The 25072-nt window shown below is 44.4% G+C and overlaps 1 protein-coding gene across 1 annotated transcript in view; it reads right to left on the bottom strand.

Moving 5' to 3' along the window:
• Window positions 1–25072, bottom strand: part of LRP4 (LDL receptor related protein 4) — an 83421-nt gene that overhangs the window by 16265 nt on the left and 42084 nt on the right. The window contains 17 exon segments of the mRNA XM_036384113.1: window positions 357–462; window positions 1085–1166; window positions 1781–1989; window positions 2695–2817; window positions 3371–3547; window positions 4459–4676; window positions 5030–5186; window positions 5445–5675; window positions 6712–6837; window positions 7002–7136; window positions 7586–7711; window positions 9975–10100; window positions 10231–10350; window positions 10689–10817; window positions 13217–13333; window positions 13787–13900; window positions 15493–15609. Of these exon segments, the coding sequence (XP_036240006.1) occupies window positions 357–462; window positions 1085–1166; window positions 1781–1989; window positions 2695–2817; window positions 3371–3547; window positions 4459–4676; window positions 5030–5186; window positions 5445–5675; window positions 6712–6837; window positions 7002–7136; window positions 7586–7711; window positions 9975–10100; window positions 10231–10350; window positions 10689–10817; window positions 13217–13333; window positions 13787–13900; window positions 15493–15609 (2413 nt within the window).

Genomic DNA, 25072 nt, shown 5'->3' with positions numbered 1-25072 from the left:
CTCAAGTCAATAAGCAGGGAGCTTGAATACAAATTCAACATATATGTGCAACAGAGAAATAGAAAATATCTAGATGGCCCCATTCTCAACATTTTCATACCACATCTTTAGTTATTACATCCCCAGGATAAACAAATGAAAACACCAGCCAGTTCCTGCAAGCTCCACAGCACAACAGGAATTACCTCTTCTTATCTTGTTCTATTAGCATCTAAATTCACATCTCTAGTTTCAGTCACTAGCAGGTTGTAGAACAATGGCACCAGTGAGAAAGAAAATGGTACAAAACCAAAGAACCAGAAAGTCTTTAGACATGCAAGAATTGTTATGTCATCCCAGAAGAAAGACTCTCTTACCCTCCAACAGGGTCCACTACAATATCTCTAGGTCTGTCTAGGTTCTCCCATATTAGAACAGTTCTCATGGTCCCATCTGTATTGGACACCTCTATCCGATCTGTTCCTACAAAAGTCAAGAGAGAAAATAACAGGGATGAAATTTGAATTGCAAGAGCTAAGGCAAAAAAACCTCCATACAACAGTGCATTCTTCCCCTATATCCATCTGTGTTCTTAGCTGGAAGATAGGTAAGAAATCTGGCTTAAAGTGTCACTTTCCATCCTCTAAAGTCACCTCTGTGGCTGTCACTGATGTAGAATCCTGTATATAATCCACCTCTTACCTAAGCCCCCATGCCATGAGAGAACAGCTAGAAAAGAATAATCTTCCTTACATGTCTCTTAACTATGACTATGAGCAGGGAACATGCTCCAAGTATGACCTGCTGCACCCCAAGATACACTGATGGAAGATACATAAATGCACACAATCACAAGCTCGGCAGCAAGACAACAGTGACAAATGTTTTTGTAGAATTAGTACTGGGGATACTGCAAAGAGAATTAAACTAAGGGTTGTGCCTCAATTCACACTCAGTTAGAAGCACATGACATGAAACTCCATCTTTCTGCTACACAGAAATTAGATAAATTTGGAATGAAACAGACAGAACTACCCAGCTGATTTTCAGTTTTTATGACTAATAAGGAAGACAGAAGTCTATGTAAAGCAGAGGATCCCAGTACCTGCATCAGTCCAGTATAGTTTGTTGGTGACCCAGTCAATTGCAAGTCCAGCTGGACTTTCCAGGCTGGTGTCCACCACAACCTGAATGAAAACATAAAGAAAAAATCCTCAGTGAAATTAGACCTTAGGGAGAAACCACTTGTCCAATGCACTACCCATTCACAAACAATGTTAACTTTCAAAAGGCAAAAGCCTGAGCAGAGCAATGCCATACAAGAGAACATTAAGGACTTTGAAGTCCGAATAAGGGTTTTATTTGGAGAAACTTTTATTTTGTTTTTGTGCCTGTACAAACTGCAAATCCAAACTTTGAATTGTTTGCCTTGTTTATAGCACCACCAGCCTAGAAGTGTGTGCAGAAAGCATTTCCGAAGAGCATGATTCTCATTCCAAACGTAGAATGTAATAGAGGATTTAATACTTCTTCCTTTCAGATTCTAGGGCTACAACAAAGGAATTGAACAAAGCCCACAAATGGCCATGCTTCATGTTCTCCATTCAAGGCTCTCCATGCATCCAATTGTTTATGTTGTGTGCAGCGATCTCATTAGTTTGTCAGAACTAGGCAAACTAATGAACAAAAGATCCACCATGAACTGCAGCGCCTTAAAAAGCCAGTGTATCCCAGTGGCTTCAAATCTGGTGTTCCAGGAGTCTCCTGGCCAGATGACCTCCACACACAGTGAACACTGTACCTCCTGGTTCGATCCATCCCATTTTGCTCGGCTGATTGAGTCAGTGCTAACATCTGTCCAGTAGACATAGTCATCCTTTGAGTCCCAGTCTAGAGCCACAGCACTGCGGACATCAGCAAGGGGGATGACATCATCTGACAGGTCATCTGTGTCAAAGCTGATCCGACGGATGTCCATCCTTCGGGCAAAAAGCAGGAACTTGTCAAGACCTGATCAAAGGTCGAAAGGTCTTCTTTTAATTTCTCTAAGTTCAACAATAATGTGATAGACAGACAATTCCCAGCTACATCCACAACCTTAACTACCTACATCATCTCTCACTGGCAGGCCTTTGGTCTTTTTTTACTGGAAGCAAAATACCACTGAGAGAGGATGGGCAAGGGGGGGTCAGAGTGGTTGTGAGCTCTCTTCTGGGGTGTAACCTATGCTGAGGGAACAAGGGCAACCATATTCTTCAAAGGATGGCACAGACATCCCTCCAAATCAAATAGCTATTTTAAAATAGCTCTTGAGAATCTGGGAGATAGTTGGTCAAGTTCTTTCACATAGCTGCAAACTAAGAGAAATGTGGCAATGATGAGGACTTTTTTGTTCATCACTGACACAGCCATTATGAGAATTTCAGAAAAACAATTAGCTGTGCCAGGTAGCATGGTCCCAATAGCAGCCCTGAAATAAGGACAAAGGGTAAAATTTGTCTGCATCCCCACCCATGAAGCCTAGTAAGGGCAGTGAGAATACAGAACAGGGGAATGCGTCAAAAAGGTGAAGCATCCTCTGGCAGGACCCTTAATACTTCTATCTCAGTCTATCCAGCTGCATTTCCTTGGAAGCAAGTACTGCTGATGCTTAGTCCCACTGCCAGCCCTCTGCCACCCGCTGAAGATCTGAGCACGTGGTCCCACCTCACTTACTCTGGGCACAGGCATGGCTGCTGGTCTTGCGGAAGCCCGTGGGGCAGGCGCAGGTGTAATCCTTGCTGCTCGGCAGGCACAGGTGCGTGCAGCCTCCGTTGTTGTCCCCACAACGGTTTCTCCCTGCTCAAGTAGCCAAAGACAAGAGCAACCACACATAAAGCAAAGAGTAAAGAAATGAGGAAAAACACTAGCTGAGGTGTCAAGACCACATGGATATAACTTCCCAATCCAGAAGTTAATTGAAAATAAGGAAACATATAAACTAACTCAATTTTTAGGGCTCAATTTTAAAATGAACATTTAACTCAATGCACTTCGAGAGCAGATAATGGCAACTGAAGAGGAGTAAGGAAGATGTCAGTCATCATGACGTCCACTTATGATTTTTCCCCTGTCCCAAAACTTCTCTTGTGTAAACAAGCCCCCAGTATTTCCTACTGAAAGGCCTCCACCCCCGGTGTCAGCAGGGGGAGCTGCGGTAACACTCAACTCCGAGGTACCGGCCGAGCGACCTCAACGCGGGGGCGGTAGAGCAAGTTCTGCCACAGCCCCGGGCACAGGTGGGGGTTCATCCACATGCTGGGTTCAGGATGTCATCTCCCGGCTTTACAGGGAGTGGGCGGCTCCGGGTCTTCTACTGGCTCAAATGAGTTTCTACCCGCTCTGCAGTTACCTGCTGGCTGACGCTGAGGATGCAGCGTGTGGATGTCCATAGGGAAGTGGAGTTTGTTGCGGATGATCTCCTGGTTCTTGCCTGTGAATTTGTTGGCACTGTTGATGCTCTTGGTGTGCCAGTCTGTCCAGTACAGACTGTCCTCAAACACAGTGATAGCAAATGGGTGTGGGAGCCCTGCAATAGACATCCAATACAGGAATATGATCACGTCTAACATGACTCAGGCTAGCAAGGAGACAAGGGAATGCTCTTTTCACTGCCCCTTAGGCTTCACCACACTCAACCTGCTCAAATATACTTTACACTAATTTAACAGACAATTCCTCTCTGCTGTCCTATAATCATAGATAGAACATTAGGGGGCTGGAATAGGCTTTAAAGATCATCTAGTCCCAATCCCCCCACCATAGGCAGGGAGGGACACCTCCCACGAGGCTAGGTTGCTCAAGGCTTTGAACAATGCCAGGGTTGGGGCATTTGCAACCTCCTTTGCAACCTTCCTGGGCAACCTGTTCCACCACTTCACCATCCTCAAAAGTGAAAAATGTCTTCCTAATACCTAACCTGAATTTCCCCTCTTTTAATTTGTATCCAGTACTTCTTCTCCTAACACTACAGTTCCTGATCAAGAGTCCCCTTCCTGCTTCCTTGTAGGTTCCCTTCAGATACTGGAAGGTTGCAATGAGGTCTCCACACAACCTTCTCCTCTCAAGGCTGAGCAGCCCCAACTTTCTTTCCAGCCTTTGTAGGGGAGTGCACCAATCCTCTTATTAACTTTGTGGCCCTCCTCTAGACTTCCTCCAACAGTTCCATATTCTTCTTATGTTTGGAGCCCCAGAGATGGAGGCAGCATTCCAGCTGGAGTCTCACAAGAGCAGACTCACCTCCCTCAACCTGCTTTTGATTCAGCCACTGATGACTGGATGGCAAACTCCATCCCTCAATGGTGACAGAATTCATTCCACAGTGAAAGAAGAGGAGACAAGCACAGATGCAGGAGCCAGTGTCTCAAGCTCAGATCAGCACTGTGCTACTCTGTGGTCTTTATTGCAGAAAGCACTCCCTGGAGAAAGCCTGTTACTTACCTTGGCTAATAACAGCCTTCCTATTGCGTCCATCAAGGTCAGCCCTCTCAATGACGTGATGTTTGGCATCCACCCAGTACATTCGATGTCCTGCATAGTCAATGGTTAGTCCATTGGGCCAGAAGAGGTGTGTATCCGCAATGATGCGCCGATTCGAGCCATCCATGTTGGAATACTCAATGCGGGGAGTGTTGCCCCAGTCAGTCCAGTAGATAGTACTGGAGGAGACAGGGAGAGACAGCTAGAAAACTTGTGGCCCACATACTGCACCCAGCATCACTCCCTATCAGGGCAAAGCAACATCAGTCCTGCGACCTCGAGCATGAGACTGGGTCACAGCCATGTGAGAAGTGAAAAGTAACAACCAGCCTGCTGAAAGTTGAAGGGCCCAGAGCAGATTAAGGCTCTGAAGGGTCCCAACATTGCCAGGTTCCCCAAACTGTCAGTGCCAACTCAAGTCTTGGTCTTGAGGTAACCTTTGCGACCAAGAATGTGGTTTTATGTTCAACAAAAAGCACGTACATGGAGAGCTCACTGGGGTTTCCCCCTGGTTTCCCATATTTTCACTCACCCCTCCACAGGATGTAGGGCAATTGCTCGGGGCTTCTCCAGGTTCTGCCACAAAAGCACTTTCCTGTGAGTGCCATCCAAGTTTGCTACCTCAATTCGAGATGTCCCAGAGTCTGTCCAGTATAATTTGTCATGAATCCAATCAATAGCAAGTCCACCTATGTACAAGACAGAATTAAGTACAGAATGAAACCATGGATCTGCACAGAAAAATAGTTCCTTTTCTCTGTCCACCTCAGAAGAGGCCCAGTTTCTTCTTCTGCCAGCCAAGATTAACTCCAGTGGGACACTGACCTAACACCCATTCCATCCAACCCATAGCCTTCCTCAGGGAGATGCACTTTGTTCTGAATGCTGGGTCCCCACTCTCCTCCACTCACCCACCCTATACCATTGCCTTTTTTGCAGTCACGGACCTGGGCTCTCCAGCCCTGTGGAAACCACCTCTTCCACGTTGCTACCATTCAGATTGGCCCTCATGATGCGATCAAGTGTGACATCAGACCAGAACACCAGCTCCTTGCTGTGGTGGAAATCAAGGGCAATGGCATTTTCCAGGTTGTTCAGAAGCAGTGTATACTCAGAGCGATGAGGCAACACTTGTCGGATATCAATTCGATTGGCAAAGAGCAGCACGGGCTCTGGCCCTAAGAATATACAGGAAGACAGCATTGGAGTATTTGACAGCATTTGACTGGGTCCTGTCTACCATTCCCTCTGCACCAAGTCCCAGAACAGAGTTTTGCAGTACTGGCAGCAGAAATCAACCCTCAAATGCAAAACACTTCAGAGAGTGTTTTTACATCCTCTATACATAGTCCTAACTCAAAGATGAGCAGTTTTAAACCTTCTGGCAAACATTAACTCAGCAAGAAGCAATCATTCCAGGTCCTACCTAAGCCTGCCTCCCCTCAGCCTCTGAAACTACATCACTGGACAGCCGCTTGGCAGCTGGACTAGAGTTTCTTTTTCCTATACGCATTTCCTAGCCATGCAAACACACATGCTCTACTACACCTTCTACTACAGACAGGACACAGTTGAAATCTGCCTCAGCCCGATATAAACTCAAGAGACATTTCCACTGCAAAAAACCATCCTCAAAATATTAACATCCTTTATGGATATCACTAGGGGAATTCCTAATGAAATCTAAAGTCTTTAAGTGAAATTTCTATTTCCTCAGCTCCTACATTAGAGGAGGAATAAAGTTAAAGAAGTGTATAGGTATCTTTAAAAAAACCCAGCAGATCTCCATAGAGCAGCCATTCACAGCATTCAGAATTAGTGAACAGCATCAAGGGTCAAACCACGAGGAGTTGTGATACAACCTCACTCATTGGAAAGGCTAAGACACTTCCTGAACAGAGACAGAAAGCTTGTTTTGTCCCAGGTTCTGAGTCACAAGAAATGACAAAGGACTAGGAAGAAAAGGAAGGATCATCTCCCTGGCAGGGAAAGGAAACAGTGTAGTACCTCTCTCCATGGTCAAAATCATATAAAATTTTCACAAACACTTATCAACAGTGTGGGCATATCTAACACAAGTACAGGTACTTCCTTTCCTTCACAGGTTTCTTTGTGAACAGCACAATGCTGCCAGTGAAGCACTAAAGACATCATTATGAGAACTGGACCAACAGACACACACCAGTTGTGTTGTTAGGTTGAACTCCCCTTTACCTAGAGCTTTGCAGCTACGTTTGTCAGGGCGCAGCTCGTAGCCCTGCTCACACCAGCACTGGAAGCCTCCTTCGCTGTTGGTACAGCCTTGGCTGCAGTAGCCTTCCTCAGCACATTCATTCACATCTGCATGTTACAGAGAAAGTTACCATTAGATAGATCATCAACTAACCCAAAAATCTCACTGGTAGATTGCATCTGCTTTCATACTCTGATTTTCACCCTATCATAGCCACTAATTTCAAACATACCAAAGCAGCAGGGAGGAGGCTACTGCTCCAAAAACCCACCTTGGCATGATCGGCCATCTTCCAGGAGCCTGTAACCTGTGTGGCAAGTGCACTGCACCATCCCTCGCACCATCTGGCATTTCTGAGCACAGCCACCATTGTTGACATTGCAATTCTCCTCCCCTGTTCTTGGACCTGCGGAAGAAACATGTGAAGATAACTGAGCAGAAACCACAAGGCAGCTGCTCTTGCCTTCAGCTGTTAGGCAGCAGTCACCCTTCAAAGCAGGCTGAACAAGAGGGGGAGGACACAAGCTGCGCTGGAAGCTTCCTCTTTGCAGCCAGAGCTCTCCTCTGCAGGCCACAACTGAACAGGACAACAGAGGTCAGATTAACATGTTTTTAGGATTCAGTGTCTCTGCAGACAAATGCTGATATCTGAGATCATAATCTTTTCCCCATCATTCCTTGTGTGCAGTCTTTAATTGGCAAAACCAACAAGGTTTTTTTCCTCAATCTTTAACTCGCTCCCATTATCACAGCTCAGACTTTCCTTCCTACACACATCCTTCAGTAACACCAGACAGACTCCCACACATTAATGGGCTTCCATTTATGTCTAAGACTGAACTTGGGAGGACTTACGGCAGTTTTGATGTGGGCTCTCATCACTGCCATCTCCACAATCATTTGCTCCATTGCACAGCTTCCTCTGGCCAATGCAACGCCCATTCCCACACAGGAACTGGTCTGGGGCACACTGAGGGGTGCCTGCAATAGAAGAAGGGAAAAGTAGCACATCACAGCTTACTGATGGAACAGTAGTTATGGTGAAGAAAAGAATACAGAATATTTTCCAAGATTTGTAACAAACTTTTCATATGAGCACAAATACATTACTACTTCTTCCTTTAAATTCAGCTCATCTAGCAGTCCTTACTGCTCTGCATACTTTTATGCTGATTTGGAGGTCTGCAAACTCTCTGCTAGTCTGAGTCCACTGTTGCTTTACTGTGAACTTCTTCTGACTAGTTTCTCTTAGAATGACTGGAAGGTCCTGGCTTAGCTCCCTTTGATTTCAGAATCCACAATCCTACTCAGCATGTGCAAAGGAGAAGTCGGTTCCTCACTTTCATAATCTGATCTGTCACACCAGCACAGCTATGGATCTTGAGCCTGCCTAGGAAGGAACATCTTGTCTAGCCCTAGCTGTACTTTGATGGACTTGGAATGAGATTTACATGCATCCCTGAAATCTGAGCTCAGGCAACAGGATTTCACATGACCTACACGCTTCAACTTCTGCTGTTGGCAAGGAGACTGCACAGAATTCTTGTAAGCAAAGTAATACTGTTTGTAGGGACTTTGCCAATCTGATTGTTTCTTCAGCAATAATTGCACTGTCCTGTTGCCTCTTACTTCTTGTACTTCTTGAGCTAACTTGATTACCGGTCCCTAAATCATCACCCTCTGATAATCTTACAAAGATAATAGGACAATACAGTTACCAGCAGAGAAACAATCAGATTGGCAGATTGCCTGTAAACAGTGTGGAAAAGGGTAGTTGTGAAATTAACAAAAAGAGTTAAGAATTAAAGACATACCAGGTGCAAACACAAAACCAGACAACATGCAGATTCACTTTTGAGAGCACAGGAATACTGTATATGAAGGATTCTGAAACTTGGACTTCATTTGTCACATTGAACATAAAGATCCTTACACCAGCTGATTGCCTAGCATTTTAGGAATCTTCTCTGTGGCCAATAAAAATATATCTCTGCTCTAAAGCCAAGAGGATTTTAACTCTTGCTACAGACATTGGGACACCACACTATGTCGCTTAGATGAGTAAGCACACTTCCTGGAAAAACCAGTCTCATTTTCACCATAGACCTTTCACTGTCACCATAGACCTAACGTAGAACTGCACAACTAACCTTACAGTAACTGCACCTTGTGTTTGGTTTGATATGGAGATAGTCAATTTCAATGGCTCTGGCAGTTTGACTTGGCTTCTTTCAGTACCTCTAAATACCTTTGTTATCAGGATGAGGAAACAGGGTTACCAGCTTGTCTTTAAGTACAATTGCTTTTTCCAGGATCACCACACTGATGCTCACAACAGCTGACCAATTGAGAGCAGCTGCTCCCAAACTGACTACAAAGTGTGCCTCTCCAGCTCCTCTGAGCTCAGCTGTCCTCATAGAACAGCCACTCTCCACTCCTCAACAGCTCCAAAACAAGAGGTACAGTTTCACAAATCCATTATGTTACCCCTAAAACCACTGTTCAGAATAAACTGATGCAGAAGGATCAGTACATATAGCTGGGCTCCACACACTAGGATCAATTCATGGACCAGCACACTCTAGTCCTCAACAAAACCTACAGACATCCTGAAGACTTTAAGGAAAAGAGAAGATTCTAGACATGCCTTGAATCCTACCATAACACTAGGGTATGTTAAAACCCTCCTGCTCCCCATAACCACTATCACACAAAGGAATAGCAATATGTGAAATGAATACTAGAAAAAGTAACTCCTGAGCAAATGTCTAAGGGGGAAGCTGACACCCTTAATCCTCTAAAACAAAGGTCTTGTTATTCTCTTCCACTAAATGTCCTCCTTGATTCTACTGTCTGCTAGAATTGTTCAGCAACTTCACAATGCAACAGGAAAGCTATCCAGAACTACCTAGAAGGCATAAGTTGGTATAGCCCATGTGACAAAGGTAGTAACTTGGTACATTATTGATGTTTCCAAGTCTGAATGGAATTGTCCCGGAGCTCTGTGGTAATTCACAGTGTAAGGACAAGACAGGAGGATACTTGACCAGAAAACACCTTCACCTAAGTTAGTGTAAGCACACAGACCTGCACAAGTTGGCAAGCATATAAGACAGATCCCATTCTCTGGGAAGGACAGAAACTCTAGGCTGAAGTCCCTGAAGCAACACAAGAGACTTTACTACCTACTACCATCAGGATGGAAACTTAATTAGCTATTAAGCATCAAAGCAGCAGGTCAAACCTGTGTTCTCACAGTTCTCCTCATCACTGTTGTCAGAGCAGTCATCTTCCCCATCACAACGCCAGGACAGACGGACACAGCGTCCTGACTTGCAGCGGAACTGGTCAGCTGTGCACATAGACGTAGCTGAGGGCCCAGAAAAGGAACATCAGACAAGCAAGAAGGATCAGAAGAGACCCAATTCTAAAGCTAACTGTCCCAAACACTCTTTTGCATCCACAGAAACAGAATGTTTCCACCAGTTCCCAGCACTTACTGCAATTCCTCTCATCTGACTGGTCATCGCAGTCAAAGTCACCATCACACCTCCAGCCAGCATTAATGCACAAGCCACTGTTGCACATGAACTCTCCAGAGCGACAAGGCTGGTGAGATGCTGCAGAAATGATAAAACACAGAAAAAGCAAACTCAGACCAATGCAACAATCCCCAAAGCTCCTCAGTTTCACCCTTACCCCCCATTATTAAGGAACTTGGTCCTGAATAGATTTCTTCTGGAAACTGTAGTAATTCTTGTAAGCAGAAGTCCACTGACTACACAGTTCTCATCACTATTCTCACTTTCCAGAGTTAAACATAACCCCTAATAATGAAGGAGCCAGCTTATCTGTGAACAATTAGATTGCCATCTACACTGTAACCCCTTCTCCAGCCAACCCAAAATGCATTTAAGTTTGCAACTCTGATTCTTGGACAAGGACTGTGCTAACTTACAGCAGTCAGATTCATCAGACCAGTCCCCACAGTCATCATCACCATCACAGTGGTAGATGTCCAAGATGCAGCGTCCATATGCACACTGGAACTCCTCCAAGCTGCAGGTGGCAGCTGGAACATCTGATGCTAACAAGGGAATCAAAGAAAAAATATGTGAGGTGACAAGGCACACTCTAGTTTAGAGGCAACCTTCTCAGCCCCATAATGGATTGGCAAGTATTCATTGCTGCTCATCTCTGCATGATTTGTATTACAGAGAGGAATGCTGGTTTTGCTTCATTGAAAAGCAGGTTAAACTCATATGCAAAGACTCATGGAGACGATCCAGTAAATACAATTTTTAAAAAAAGTTACATAGGATATCAGGCTATAAACACTGAACTTTTCAAGAGCCATTAAATTCCAGAGAAGCAAAAAGATTTGAAGGAAGAATTTATGGGAAAGTCTCAAAAAGGATCCGAGAGTGTCACCTTCCATCTTATGCTTGAAGCGCTATATCTTAGTGCCAAAAAAGTGTTTAAATTGTTTAATAAATCTGAAAATAGGTAGACAGAAAAATAAAGAAACCTTAGGGATAACTGCATATTAAGGACCGTGGCATGTCAGAATGCAAGGTTAAACTAAGGAATGATTCCTTTAAAATTTTAACAAAAATAAGCACTTGAAGACCAAAGGAAGCAAGCAAGCAGCAGGGTGTCCAGGCCAGCACCTGACCTTTGAGGATTTCAGTCTCCCTTTCCTCTCAAGCTCTGGCCAAAACAACCATGCCTATTCAGTAAGGAGCACTGCCAGAGAGATGACCCTGGGCAAAGCCAAACAAACTAATGGTCAAGGATTTGCCTACTGCTCTCTGTTCAACAGTACACTAAGTGGGAAGGCATGAAAAATATTCTGAGTCCCACACAACAGAATCTGACACCTCTTCTCATACTATTTGGAGAATGCACTGTACTTTTCAGATATACAAGTCTCCCAGCTGAGGAGTTCTGAATATAAATCTATTAAACAAAAAGGAAAAGAAAGATTGAAAAGAAAGAGTAGTCTACGAAGTGAACTACACCTGCCTGTTCAACTTGAAGAAATGGGCACAGCCTGAAGGCATGAGCTAAGAACTTTAATTCAGTGAGTGTCAGTGGCTGGATATGAAAATGTGTGTTAATGTGGCCCTCACCAAAAAGAGCCTGAGTGTTTCATTTCCTTGAGAAAATTAAATCAGTGACTTAAATTATCATGCTGTGTGATTCCATTGTAACACACACATCCCCAAAAGAAACAAAGGAAAAAAACCCAGACAAAAAAGAAGTGTGTAATCCCACCTTGTCCCAGACGAGTGACAAACATGATTGCAGATAAGAAAAAGATGACAACCACATGGATGAAGGTAAAAGAACAGGAGGTAGCCAAACTGAACTTCTTAGCAAGTTACTTAAAATGTCTTATAGAGACAACTGCCAGCTAGGACTGAAATAGCGTTTCAGCTCAGAGAAACAGGGACACCACTTCTGGGTGCCCCTCCACTCCCACAGGAGGCAACATTGGAACATCTCTCTTCCCTTCCTGAGGGTCTATTCATGGCCTTCGGTGAAGTGACAGGCAGGGGAACAAGAAAGGCAGAGAGCGAAAGGAGAGGGAGAGAGGCTGGCTTCCTCTTAGAGTCCTTTCCTGGCTTAGAAATGTTTGCAGCCCCTGGCTTTCTGCCAAGTCTCATTATCTGGAAAGATAAAAGACAACTCCCCCATGCATCCACTCCCCCTGCCCTTCAGGAGCTGGCAGCCCTCATCCCCCTCCCAGAGCCTTTTGAAGTTTCCTGCTATCTAGAACAAATTCTGCAAAATGCCTTTGAGAGCAGGGAGGGGGAAGGGACCACTGCAAGTTCCAGAGACATGGACAGTGCTCACAGACTCAGGAGAGAGGCAGTGTGGGTTAGAAAGGGACACAAACTCCGGTCCCACTTGCTACAAGCCTGTGAAGGTGAAGAAGGAAACAACTGTTGTGGGTTCTCATGCCCCAACACCACCCCCCTCCTTCAGCATGGGTCACTTGCTGGGCAACATCCTGCAAAAAGCATTTACATGAAGGGAGACTGGGCAGGCAGGAGGTGCCTTCAGTGTGCAGTACCTGAGGGTGGTTTCAATAAGCAGAGTATGTCTCCATTTCCAAAATTTCAGTCTGGAATCAGACAAGAGGAAAAAGAAGGGAATAGTATTCTCGCCTTCCAGCTGCCCTTCAACTCCTCCAGTTTTATAGAGAGCTATATTCAGTAAAGTATAAACTCCTGCTCTGACCCAAGGTCACAGCTATAGGAAGAAAGAAGCAGCAAGGCACAATTGAAGTATGTTTGTGAGGTAACACAAGAGAGACACCATTCTTTTGTGCCCTCTGGGGTAGGCAGAAGAAGGTAGCATAGCTGCCAGTACAGGCAGAACTAACTTTCTTTTGATCTCTGCTGCAGAAAACATGCCAAAACCCAAGGCAAGAGCAGGTCCAAAGGGCTATTTCCTGTGATTACAAAGAAAAGCACTCACGGCAATTCTCTTCATCTGAGCCATCCTTGCAGTCTGTGTCCCCATCACAGAACCAGTGCTCAGCTATGCAGCTGCCGTCACTGCAACGGAACTCCTTCTCTGAGCACTTTCTCATATCTGCAGAGACAGCAATGCAAACAAAGCCTTGGCTTTTTCTCAGAGTACCCAGGAAAACACCACAACATCCTCCTGAAGCTCCTAGGGCACCCACAAACAAGACTGCTCATTAAACCATACATATCCCTGTCAGGCAGGGCCTGAGCAAAACCATCATTGTTCACTGCTGAACTGACACAGAGTGCTGGATTCAACAGGAATCCAAGGGGAATTCACAATCCCATGTCAAAGAAGGAAAGGTCTCAAGTGATATTTTTTGCCTGGCAGGTAAGCCACATAGCCCAAGATCCTAAGCAGCCAACCCTTGGAATGGAATATCCCACAAGTTCAGCCCAGAAAAGCCAGCTGGGAGCCTTAGCCGAGTTCTGGGAATCCTAGAATTGCAAGGCTGGACTCTGCACAACTCATAACTCCTCTTGAAGTACTGTGAAGGCAGTATTTACATTAACTCACCACACTGCTCATCACTGTTGTCCCCACAGTCATTGTCACCGTCACAGTGCCACAGGCTGCGAATGCAGTATCCATTCTGGCATGAGAACTCATCTTCCTCACACTCCCTTGGAGCTGCAAGGACACAACGGGGGTAAGGTGAAGGCACGGCAAGAAGATTTAGCTTGCAGAACACCAAATGTGTGACATGTTACAAGTCAAGCAACATCATCCTCCAAGGACACGGTGATGCTGGAGAGCTGATTCTCCTAACAAATACCAGGGGAGCCACTGGGAGATTCCTTGAGTGTCTCTTTTCCACTCTGTTCACACAGCAACAGTACAGCAGGCTCTAAAACTTGAGGTTTAGGTTGAAGGAAGTAGCTGGAACAGAGAGATGAAGCCACCCATCCTATGCTGGTATGTATTCTAGCACTGTCCCAAGACAGACTGAAGATAACCCTGCACAGAAAAAAGGTAATCCAAACCTCTTTTCAATTGAGTTAATAGTCTCTCTCATTATCTAACAGGTAACTGCTAGCAGTGTTGTATTTCCACCTTCTTTCACAACAATGTCAAAGCCGTCTCCGAAACAAAGGACATGTTCACTGAAGAGGGAGAGAGAAAATTTGAACTTCCTCTTGCGAACACCTCAGAATTTGGAGCCTCATTCCACTCTCCTTGGAAGTCTCCTAAGGAAGCTTGTCTGCAGACAAGTAAGGAAACGAAAAGGACTGCAAATTTAGCACCTGAGGACTCCAGTCCAACAGAAACCCTCCTATGGTTACTGCTAGCCTGAATAACCTTCCAGGAATCTCTCATGCACAGAACCTTCTTTCTCCTTTCATTGGTCTCCAAATCTTTTGATCACACCCTTCTCCACTGTTATCTTAGATATGAGGGCATTTCAAACTTTTATGAAAAACAGAAAACCAAAGAGACCCAGACCTACATATCTTTTCCTTCATGAATATATTTGAATGGACTGGAAAACTGAGTTTAGTCCTGCATTCCAGAGCATCACACAGGATGTCAACCCCTGAACTTTGCTTCCCAGTTCTTTGCCCAAAAAGGCAGGCAAAGATCAGGGATATACTGATCAGAAAGTGAACTAACTTCCATGAATGCAGTGGACATAGAATACTTTACAGTCAAGAGCTTTATTTCTACATTTCTTCAGATGGGGTTCCTCCAAGAGAGTCACTCTGGAGCCCCATGCATACAACTCTGTGTAGGCAGTATCCTTACAGCACCTTCCCTCTCGTCAAGGAGCCCTGTTTGAAGGGACAGGATGCTGGTGACAGGCCAGCACTGCAGAAAAGTCAGACAGTGGAACCTGAGGCCACAGGAAGTCAGCCAGACAGGCAGTTCAGTGGGATTTGGCAGGGGTTAGGTGTTTCCACTAACAGGGGAGGGCATGAAGAGCCCAGCTCAGGGAAGTGCTTCATGGGACATTAACTAGCAGGGCTGCAGGGCATAAACGGTTCTACAGCTGGATGGAGAATCATCCCCTCCCCCAAGACAGGCAGCTGAACAGCAAGCCAGGTGCCAAGGCAGCAGGGCTTACAGGTACACACCTCTGTCATGGGCAGAATATAGCTTACTACAAGCCAGTGGTCCAATTCAGTGGATAGACTCTTACATTGCTGTAATAAAAAGGGTCAACTTTCCCCAGTCACAGCAGGCAGGCACTGCACCCACCCTCTTCCCTCAGACAGGTGACTTACGGCAGTCCTGCTCATCAGAGTCATCCTCGCAGTCATTGTCTCCATCGCAGACCCATGACCGGCGGATACATTTTCCATTGTCACAGTGGAAGTCCAAGGGGGAGCATGTGGGCAGCACTGAAAGAGCAAAGAAACACCTCATGTAGCTGCAGCCAGCTTCCTTCCTGAGAACAAAGTTCCTTCCCTCCTGGGGGAGCAGAGCTAAATCTCTTAGAAACAAAAGACAAAATTTCAAGTTACCAGGAAGAGCTGTTCTTAGAGGGGGGGTCAGGGTAGGGCTGTAGCTTGGCAGTCTCTTCCCCAGAGAAACATTGACCTTTCCACAATAAAGTAGCTGCTGCAATTCCCCCATTGAGTTCCTCTTTCATCCTTGAGCCTGCTGTCCTCCTATAACTGCACTTGTTTTATAACAAGCAAAGTTAAACCATCAACATCTTTCCTGCATGTTTCCCAGGGCAGTCCATCCTGTTTCTATTACACAGCAAGTTCCTTAGAGTGAGAACTATCAGAAGCAATGTTTTGACTTTATGAAGTCACATGCTACAGTGTGTGTTTCAGCATGGGGACTCTGTCAGGGTTTTTTGCCTAAGAAATCTGCAAGGAGAAGCTGAGAAGCAGGAATCCACTGCTGGGGATAATTTTCTGTACCTCAGGTGTGGACAACAGTCCCAAGCTTGCTCAAGGTTTCCATACAGAAAGGATGAAAGAAGGGGGCAGACATGGGATGATGCCTGCCCACACAGGAGTCTGTTTGTAATGGAGTGGACCCACAAATCCACAGCGCCTGAAGAGGCCTGGAGCTACATAGCTGAAATTCAAGGGGGAGCATCATTCCTGCTCTTTCCCCCACAGATGAGAGGAACACTCAACTCCAAGAGGTTCATGCTTTTAAGTGCTGCCAGCTGTGGTAGGCAAGGGGCTGCACAAGACTGTTCCTGACAGGTGTGTTCTCCAAAGAAGAGCATTTGCTCAGTGAAGTGACGGGGCGAGGGCGAGAAAGGCCCTGAAACCCTGCCTGAAACCCTTTCATCCCAGCCCAGCCTGCCGACAGCAACTCCCATCTGTCACCAGGCAGGCCAGCCCTCTTCTGCTATGCTGCTACTCCCTTTCCTGCCAACACTACCCTGGAGGTGGGAGTGAGAGGGGAGGGAGGTGGGTAAAAAAGGAAGGTGAAGACAGCAGCCACACACAAAAGGAGGATGATTTAATAAGGAGAACAAATAGTCGCATTTTCAGTTTTTCCAGCTTTCTCAACCCTCTGTTTCCCCTTGGCCCAGGACTGTTGCCAGTGTCCTGTTAAAGAAGCATGGATTATACATACTGAATCATTCACTGCTCTCCATAGCAAGTCCTCCAACATTTTTCACCAAGGGCCTGTCCTAAAAGCCCCCCCCCTCTAAGAATATATTAGGGCAGATAAATTCAGACTTTCTCTAACATCCATGTTTCTAACCACAAATTCAGATAATCTTCTCAGTTGTTCCTTAGTGCGGCAGGCATTTCCATACATGAGGACATCACTACAGATGTAATTGCCCTCAACATTCAAAGAATTTGGCATTGGCCCTCGGGAAAAGGTCCTTCCCATCATGTCTAGGCTACCCCATGCAGATATCTCTCCATCTCATATCCAGCTACTTCTAGGCCCCAGAGGGGTATGAAGGATAAGAAATACTCTGAAAGGGGAAGCACAGAAATCTGTATTTTCCCTCTACAGATTTGACAGCATCCTGATCTTCCAATAACTGAACCCCTTCCTTATATTTCAGTTTCTGTGGTTTGCTGCAGCAAAATGAAGAAGGAGTTTTGTCTTCTTCCTCAGGGCAGGTAGAAGTAGAAAACTCTCCACTTTCCAAACTCTGCTTCCAAACAAAACGAGGACGTTTTTGGACTCAGATGATCAGTCCAACAGATCAGACCTCTCTCCCCCAAGAACAACTTCCAAACACTGCACACTGAGAAAAACCTTCCCCGGCCTCAGCTGCAATTTCAGGACTAAGACCATCCTCCCAGCATATGCTTTAGCATGACTAATCACCAAAGGACTGCACAGGAGCCACCTGGAAGGGAATTTGCATGCTCACTCTCCAGGGGAGAATTCTTCAGGCTCCCAGAGGGTTAAGCCATTAGCGCTGGTTCAGAGCAGATACCATTATCCCACCGAACTGCTGCATCCCTTCATGAGCTAAGGACATAAAATGAAATTCCACCCCTACAGGAAACAGTTCAACCAATTTCATACTCGCCCTAGATATAAAAATCAAGCTTCAAGCACAGGGGAAGAGAGCAAAACACAAACTGCCATATACAAAGGAGGACCAAATTCCCTAACCCAGCAGAGATCAAGTGTGTGCTAGCCTAGAAAACACTGGAGTGGGGGCAGGGTGGAATTAAATCTCCTTCTACAGGAGCTCTCCTTTAAAAGAGGAAGAAAAACCACAAACCCACTTGAGACCAAAAAACCCAACCTAATGAATGAGGGCTGATGTCTCATAGAGCAGAGGAACTGCCAATGGGATCAGGGCAGGGATCCACATAAACCTGTAACCTGATTTTAATAATGGTCAGAAACAGATGCTTCAAAAGAAAATGCAAGAAATTCTGGGAGCAGCTTTCACATGGGGGCAATCTTCCTAATCCCCCTCTTCCTAGCTCTGCCCTCCCAACCCCTTCTTCCCACTAAAAAGCACACTGCTTACACAAAAACATTCCAGTTTCCTTCGATTTGTTCTAAGGACATCAGGCTCCAGTTCCACTGCACAGCCCTTTGCTCTAGGGTTGTTACTAATCAGCTCTGCTGTTGGCTATTGATCACTTCATATTTTGATGAGTTTTATTTCTATAGAGTTAAAGCCAAGGCTATATCACTATCACACAGTGAATGTTTAATATTGTTGTAAATACATCCAAAGTGTTTGGAAATTTGAAGTTAAGAAGAAATTCAAAAGCTAGGAGGTCACACTTAGGACATTCAAATAACCACCACTATGTCTTGTTCTGACATAATGGAGCAGCTATACAGTCTGGTAAGTGTATTGTTTTCACTCACATAGCTAACTTTAAAAGCCATAGTCACAAAGTAGGTACATGAAATACAAATGAAGCAGCAAGAACTCTTTTCACTGACAGAGGTGGAACAAGACCTCTTCATCTTGCTGGAGGACAAACTGGATTAGCATCAAAAAGATTAGAAACTGAATACCCATATTCTTATCCTATCTTGATATTGATGTATGACCCTGGGACATTTCTGCCTCTTTTTCCCCCTTCTCCAACCTGTAAAATGAAGGATATTTATTACTTTTTGAAACAGCTACAAGTCCTTCATAGGCATCACTTCTCCTGATAAGAGACCAATCATAGATTGTAGTAAAATGCTTTCACCAGTGCTCACAGCAGGATTAGGCTATGCCAACAGTAAACACAGTTAAGCCTCAACCCCCCCTTCTCTGCTCAATTCCAGCTTGATCTCTCCATATCAATGCAAAGAAACAATATTTTCCTAAGAGAGATGAGCAAAGGCAAGTCCCAGGATGGAGTTGAAAGCAGGCAAATGCCCAGAAAGACAGGTACTAACTTGCCTCCCCAGGCAGAGCCAGAGGCAGGATGGGGAGCAAACCCAAGGAAGGGGAGCCAGTGGGAAGAACTAGGCAGGGCAGCAACAGCTAAAGAGAGCACATCTGTCAACTGACAGTGAGCAATACAAAAAGGTCTTTGAACTTCCAACCATTTCCCTGAGCTCATCCCTCTGCATGGTCACACTGGACATCATCCAATGTTTCAGCAAAGTTAGGTCTATCGTAAGCCTGCTATTCCTCCCCCTCTCCCAACTCCTATTACACAGGACACTCTTTTATTGCCAAGCAGAAGGAGAAGGGGGAGGGCGGGGGAAAAGAGAAGTTTATAAGGTGAAACACAGACTGAATCACGTCCCACTGTCCTTTGAACACTTTATCCCTGTTGCCTGTGGTGAGCAGGTTGCTTTGTACCCAAGGACAGCAAGCAACTGGTGTTCAGAGCTGTGGAACACAGAGAGGCTTGAACAATACTGGCTGCTTAATTAGACAAACGCTCATTCATGTGAAGAATGAGAAGTCAATTTTAAACATAAATACAACTAAAAAAAAAAAAAAAACATGCTACCTACATTATACAAGTGCAGCCTGACCCCCAGCTATGTTCATACTCGTGCATATGTATAAACACACACATACCCACGAACAGATCTGTTGCTGAGATCTGCAGCACAGCAGGCAAAAAGTCCAGGACAAAAATAAAGGAGATTATTCCACTCTCAGGAAGAAAAAGGAGACATTGCATTTTACTAACAAACATTTTAGAAAATCTAGTTCCAGAATAACATAAAATGTTATTGCACTGCTGAACTGTATTTAAGGATGTTGCAGGTCAAAAGAAAAAAAAAAAGAAAAAAAAAAGAAAAAAAAAGAAAATACTATCAGCATCCAATCTTTCACAGCCCTTTGATCACAAGCACTCTGCCTGAGGGGGCATTTCATTAATTCTGGTGCCTTTTAAAGGAAACATACATACTCCAGGCCCAATAACATGACAAAGTTTCAGATACAGAACTGGTGTGTTTTCAAGAGAATACTGAACTCTTAACAAGAGTTCCTAGATTTTAAAACTTGAGGTTTAGAAGTGAAGCTTCACCTGAGCCTTTGCATCTGAGCTCCTGATTAAGTGAATGGCAGAAGGAAAATCACTCTTTCAAAGTTTCTGTTAATTTTAATAAAAGACCTGTGAGATTTTTTATCCTAACCTCACCTTAATTTTTTTTTTTTTTGGTGGGGTTGATGAGCAGGTTATAGTGACAGTCCTGCCTGGCAAGGAAAAGACCCGCTACTGGGCTTGAATGAGATGTAGCTCAACAGCAACTGTATCAATTTCTCCTTGAGATGGGAACAACAGATCAATTTCAGTAAGCTTTAAGGTAAAAGAAATAAATTTTTCTTCAGTCCCTTCAAATGAAGAAGTTTTGTACAACAGTGCAGGGAGGTAAGCAAACAAGTCTGCCTCCCAAAAAGTACCACATTTACAAGTCAATTATGTATGATACAGATCCAAAATTCAGAGCAAGAAAGCTCTTCTGGGAGGATGGTTATGGGGACATTTGGTGTATCTTATGAGAAACAGAACTATGTATCAGTCCTCAGGCCAAGTTTACTCAGTTGTCCTTTCACCCCTGCCACAGGAAGTAAGACTCATTCACACCATGAGGACTTCAAAGGGCGTGCAGGAGGACAGAATGAAAACCATTCCTCTTCTTGCATGCGGCTTTCGTTAGGGACAGGCCAAAGCAGTCTCTGCTGGCACAAGGCAGGAAGGAAGCTGAACTACCCTGTGCATGTGCAGCAAGAGCTTCCAAGCCAGACACTGTCAGCCAGCCAGAGAGCTGACAGCAGACAAAGTCTATGGAGCAGGCATGACAGCTGGCAGGTTGCTTATTGCTATTATTACTACAGCACTCTGGCTTGTAAACATGATCCAGAGCAGGAAGCAAACATGTCACGGAATAATTGGCTTCCATCACAGCACGGCTTCAAATTTGCAAGGAGAACAATTTCTGAGATAGGTAAGCAGAGGCAGGGCTCTCCCAAAACTAATGGAAAATACCTATGGAGAGGCAGATGCTCTAAGGACACTGATACAAATGTAAAGTGTCTGGGATAAGCAGAAACAGTGACAGTTGAGGAAAAATTTAGTGGAATCAACTCAAGAAGTGGTGATGTGTTTTACAGTGTGCAACACAATATTAAAAATCCAAACAAAGTAAAACATACCATATTTTAAGAATTTATCTCAAAACTGAAAATATCTCTCAAAAGGAGGGTTTCCCATGTCTGCTCCTGTTTTTCACAGTTGTAACTCCACTCACTACCAAGTATCTTGCTTTCTTTTTTTTTTTTATACCACACACTGCATTTCAAGCTGTTATTCTCTAACCAAAATTACAGATTACCAATTCAAGGCTAGAAAATTGCATTAATATAGAATTTAACAAACTCCAATCAACTACTCAAGGATATATGCAGTACTGTAGAGACACAGATGCAAGACTGAATCTTGACTTGCTAAAGTAATTTTCACCTTAACCCCCAGCCTGTTTCAGTCTCTTGCTTTATTAGGAGTCCAGTAGTCCAATGTCTTCCCATTTTCCTCTCCTCTTCCCAAGGAAGGAGACAGAACTCATTCTTCTCATTGAATTGGGTTAGAGTATACATATGAGCATATGATACACTGAAGAAAAGTACACTTTAAAAAGGTATGGTTGCAGATTTATTTCTCTGGAAAGTTTGGACATTCACAGGAGAAAAAAAGAAAATCCTGTAACTCTAAAACTAGTTTGCAGCAGATCAGTGGAAAGGTGAGACTCCTTGCAAACACATCTGTTCACTCATTCAATCAGAGACATCTACTTGATATAATTCCAGCCTGTAAAACTCAGAGCTGCACATCCATGCAATTTCTGGAAAAGAATCTAAATAGCTTTAGCATCTCAGAAGACTCCATATAAAGTGGTTGCAAATTGCAGTTCGTAAGTCAGAAAAAAACAACTGGGCCCACTCCATCACAAAGATTAGCCCCAGTTTTTTGAGGAATTTTTAAAGTAGGCCTTTAGTATATCTGAGGCTTGCTGGATAACTTCAGAACAACCCAAATCTTTAGCTCAGTATTTGTATTAAAAGAAATTTAATCATTTCAGTCAATAAATAAAATGATAAATCAAGTTCAAAACAGAGAAACTCAAAATTTCATTCCAGCCAGGAAACTTTATGCATGTCACAGACAAAAAGCCAGGGAAGGAAAGAAAAATTAGTGAACCAACTGTTTTCATGTACTGTGTGCATCACTGCTGATTTGTGAGAAGCTTAAATCAATTTAAAGTTCAAGTTGCTGTTCCAAGGGGCTCAAGCCCCACCCCTGCTCTTGCACTCCCTGCTGCCCTGTTTATGCTTGGCACAGTCAGCAAGCAGAGAAAATGGAAGGTTAACCCCACAAATGAGTACACCTTCAAAAGGCTCCTGTAAGCCAAGCAGAAGAGAGGGCTTTAGCAAGCAACCTGTTCTGGCAAAAAGGTTTGGTGCTATAATAACTAAGCCAGACACAAAACAGCACAGACAGTTACCACAAGCCTACTCTGTAGAGCTGATCTAGTTCTTACAAGCTAAGAATAGTATCATACTTGGATTCATAATGAGCAGCCACTCAGAGCAAGATATAACAGGCTTAAAGGAGGAAGTGTTCCTCAGGCTCCTCCACTGCAACCTTGAATGTGCGTGCTGAAGTCATGCACTTAAAAAATAGAGCAAAGGATGCTACAGAAATGTTAACTTTTATTTCTGCTTTCTTCTTTCCTCTAAATTGCACTTCAAGTACTGCTGGCTGTCAGCTGAAAAAGTTCTCTTTGTATCTATTCTACCAGGATGCAATATTTAAAATGACAGCTCCTATTCTAGTCCTTCCCCTTTGAATCACTTTACTACTCTGTATAAATGGAGCAAGTTATATTCTGATTAAGATCACAGATTCATCAAGGTTGGAAAAGACCTTCAGGACCATCTAGTCCAACAGTCAACCTATACCAGCCCCAAGCCACACTCTCAAGTGCCACGTGCAGACACCTCTTAGACACTTCCGGAGACCATGACTCCACCACCTCCCTGGGCAACCTATTCCAATGTCTGACCACTCTTTCAGTGAAAAGTCATTTTCTAATGTCCAATCTTGCCTGGTGCAACTTAGGGCCATTCGCTCTCATCCTTTCACTTGAAACATGGTAGAAGAGAGACTGACCCCCACCTCATTACAGCCTCCTCTCAAGTAGTTGTAGATGGCAATGAGGTCTCCCTAGCCTCCTTTTCTCCAGGCTAAACCCCAGCTCCCTCAGCTGCTTCTCCCAATACATGTTTTCTAGACCCTTCATCAGCCCAATTGTGCTTCTCTGGACACACGTCAGCACCTCCGTGTCCTTCTTGTAGAGAGGGGCCCAAAACCAGACACAGCACTTCAGGTGTGGCCTCACCAGTGCCAAGTAGAGGGGGACAATCACTGGTCCTGCTGGACACACTATTGCTGATACAGGCCAGGATGCCATTGGCCTTCTTGGCAACCTGGACACACACACACTGGATCATGTTCAGCTGTATGACCAGCACCCCCAAATCCTTTTCTGCTGCACAGTTTTCCAGCCTGCAGTGCTGCCTGGGGTTGTTGTGATCCATGGGCAGGATCTGACACTTCACCTCGTTGAACCTCGCACAACTGGTCTCAGCCCATCGACCCCAGCCTTTTCCTCATCCACTAAATGGGTCATGTTGTCACAGAAGATCAGGTTGGTTAAGCAGGACCTGCCTTTTGTAAAACCATACTGTCTGGGCCTGATCCCTGGTTGTTCTGCACATGTTGTATGATGGCACTAGGATGATCTGCTCCATAACCATCTCTGGTACCGAGGTTAGGCTGACAGGCCTTTAGTTCCCTGGACAATCCTTCCAACTCTTCTTGTAGGTGGGTGCTTCATTTGCTCATCTCCATTCAACTGGAACTTCTCCAGTTAACCAGGACTGCTGCTAAATGACTGAAAGTGGTTTGGCAAGTTCTTTCGTCCTCATTACTTTTAGGTGCATCCCTTCTGGGCTCATAGACTTACGGGTGTCTAATTAGCATAGCATGTCACTATTTCCTTCTGGATTATGAGGGCTTCACTCAGCTCTCTGTCACTACGTTCCAGCTCAAGGAACTGGGTATCCTGAGGACAACTGCTTTTGGCATTAAAGACTAAGGCAAAGAAGACATTAAGTAACACAGCCTTTTCCTTATTTCCCTGACACAATGCTACCCTGTACACTCAGCTAAGGGGAAGACTCTGCTCGGCCCTCCTTTTGCTGCCAACATATTTATAGAAATTTTTCTGTTGTCTTAACTGCAACAGCCAACCTTCTTAGAAACTGTAAATTAAAAAAGGCGGAAGTCAAACCCAGTTCCCACATTCTCTGCATCACTTTATATTCTGTCTCTTATAAGTCTATCTCTATTTCATATTCTTCCCAACCTCCAGTGCCTGAGAATATCAGCATTGCTCACTCTTCAGTACTGTTTCCTAGTTTGCACAGCTTCTATTCAAATAGATACAGGCCAGATCCCCTTAATATATTGTGTCTCCTTAATACAGTATATCTTACTGTGCAAGACCAAGAGAGTTCCTCTCTCTGAGGCCACAGAAAGAGACATGTGAGGCATCAGAATACACCAAGAGAAGAGTGGAAGAAAGCAGCATGAAAAAAAAGTTCTTCCTCAAAACACAAAATCTGCGTCTACTTGTAATACAATGACTTCCCAAACAAGAGGTGGCATATTCATTTTTAACAGCCCTTGGTGGATTATACATCCATAAACTTGTCATATTGCTGTTTGAGAATGTTTGAAGTTTCAGAATCAATGTTTTGTGGCAAGGAGATTCACAATTCAAGCCTATGTTGTACGAAGCAACTCTTGTTAGCACCTCCTGCTTGTTCCTATGGAAGATCTTATCTTTCCCACCCCCAAGTCTTACCATGCC

Source organism: Molothrus ater, chromosome 6 (genome assembly GCF_012460135.2).
Source record: "Molothrus ater isolate BHLD 08-10-18 breed brown headed cowbird chromosome 6, BPBGC_Mater_1.1, whole genome shotgun sequence".
NCBI lineage: Eukaryota > Metazoa > Chordata > Aves > Passeriformes > Icteridae > Molothrus > Molothrus ater.
The sequence above is the reverse complement of the archived record's forward strand: the minus strand, read 5'-3'. Positions and strand labels throughout refer to the sequence as shown.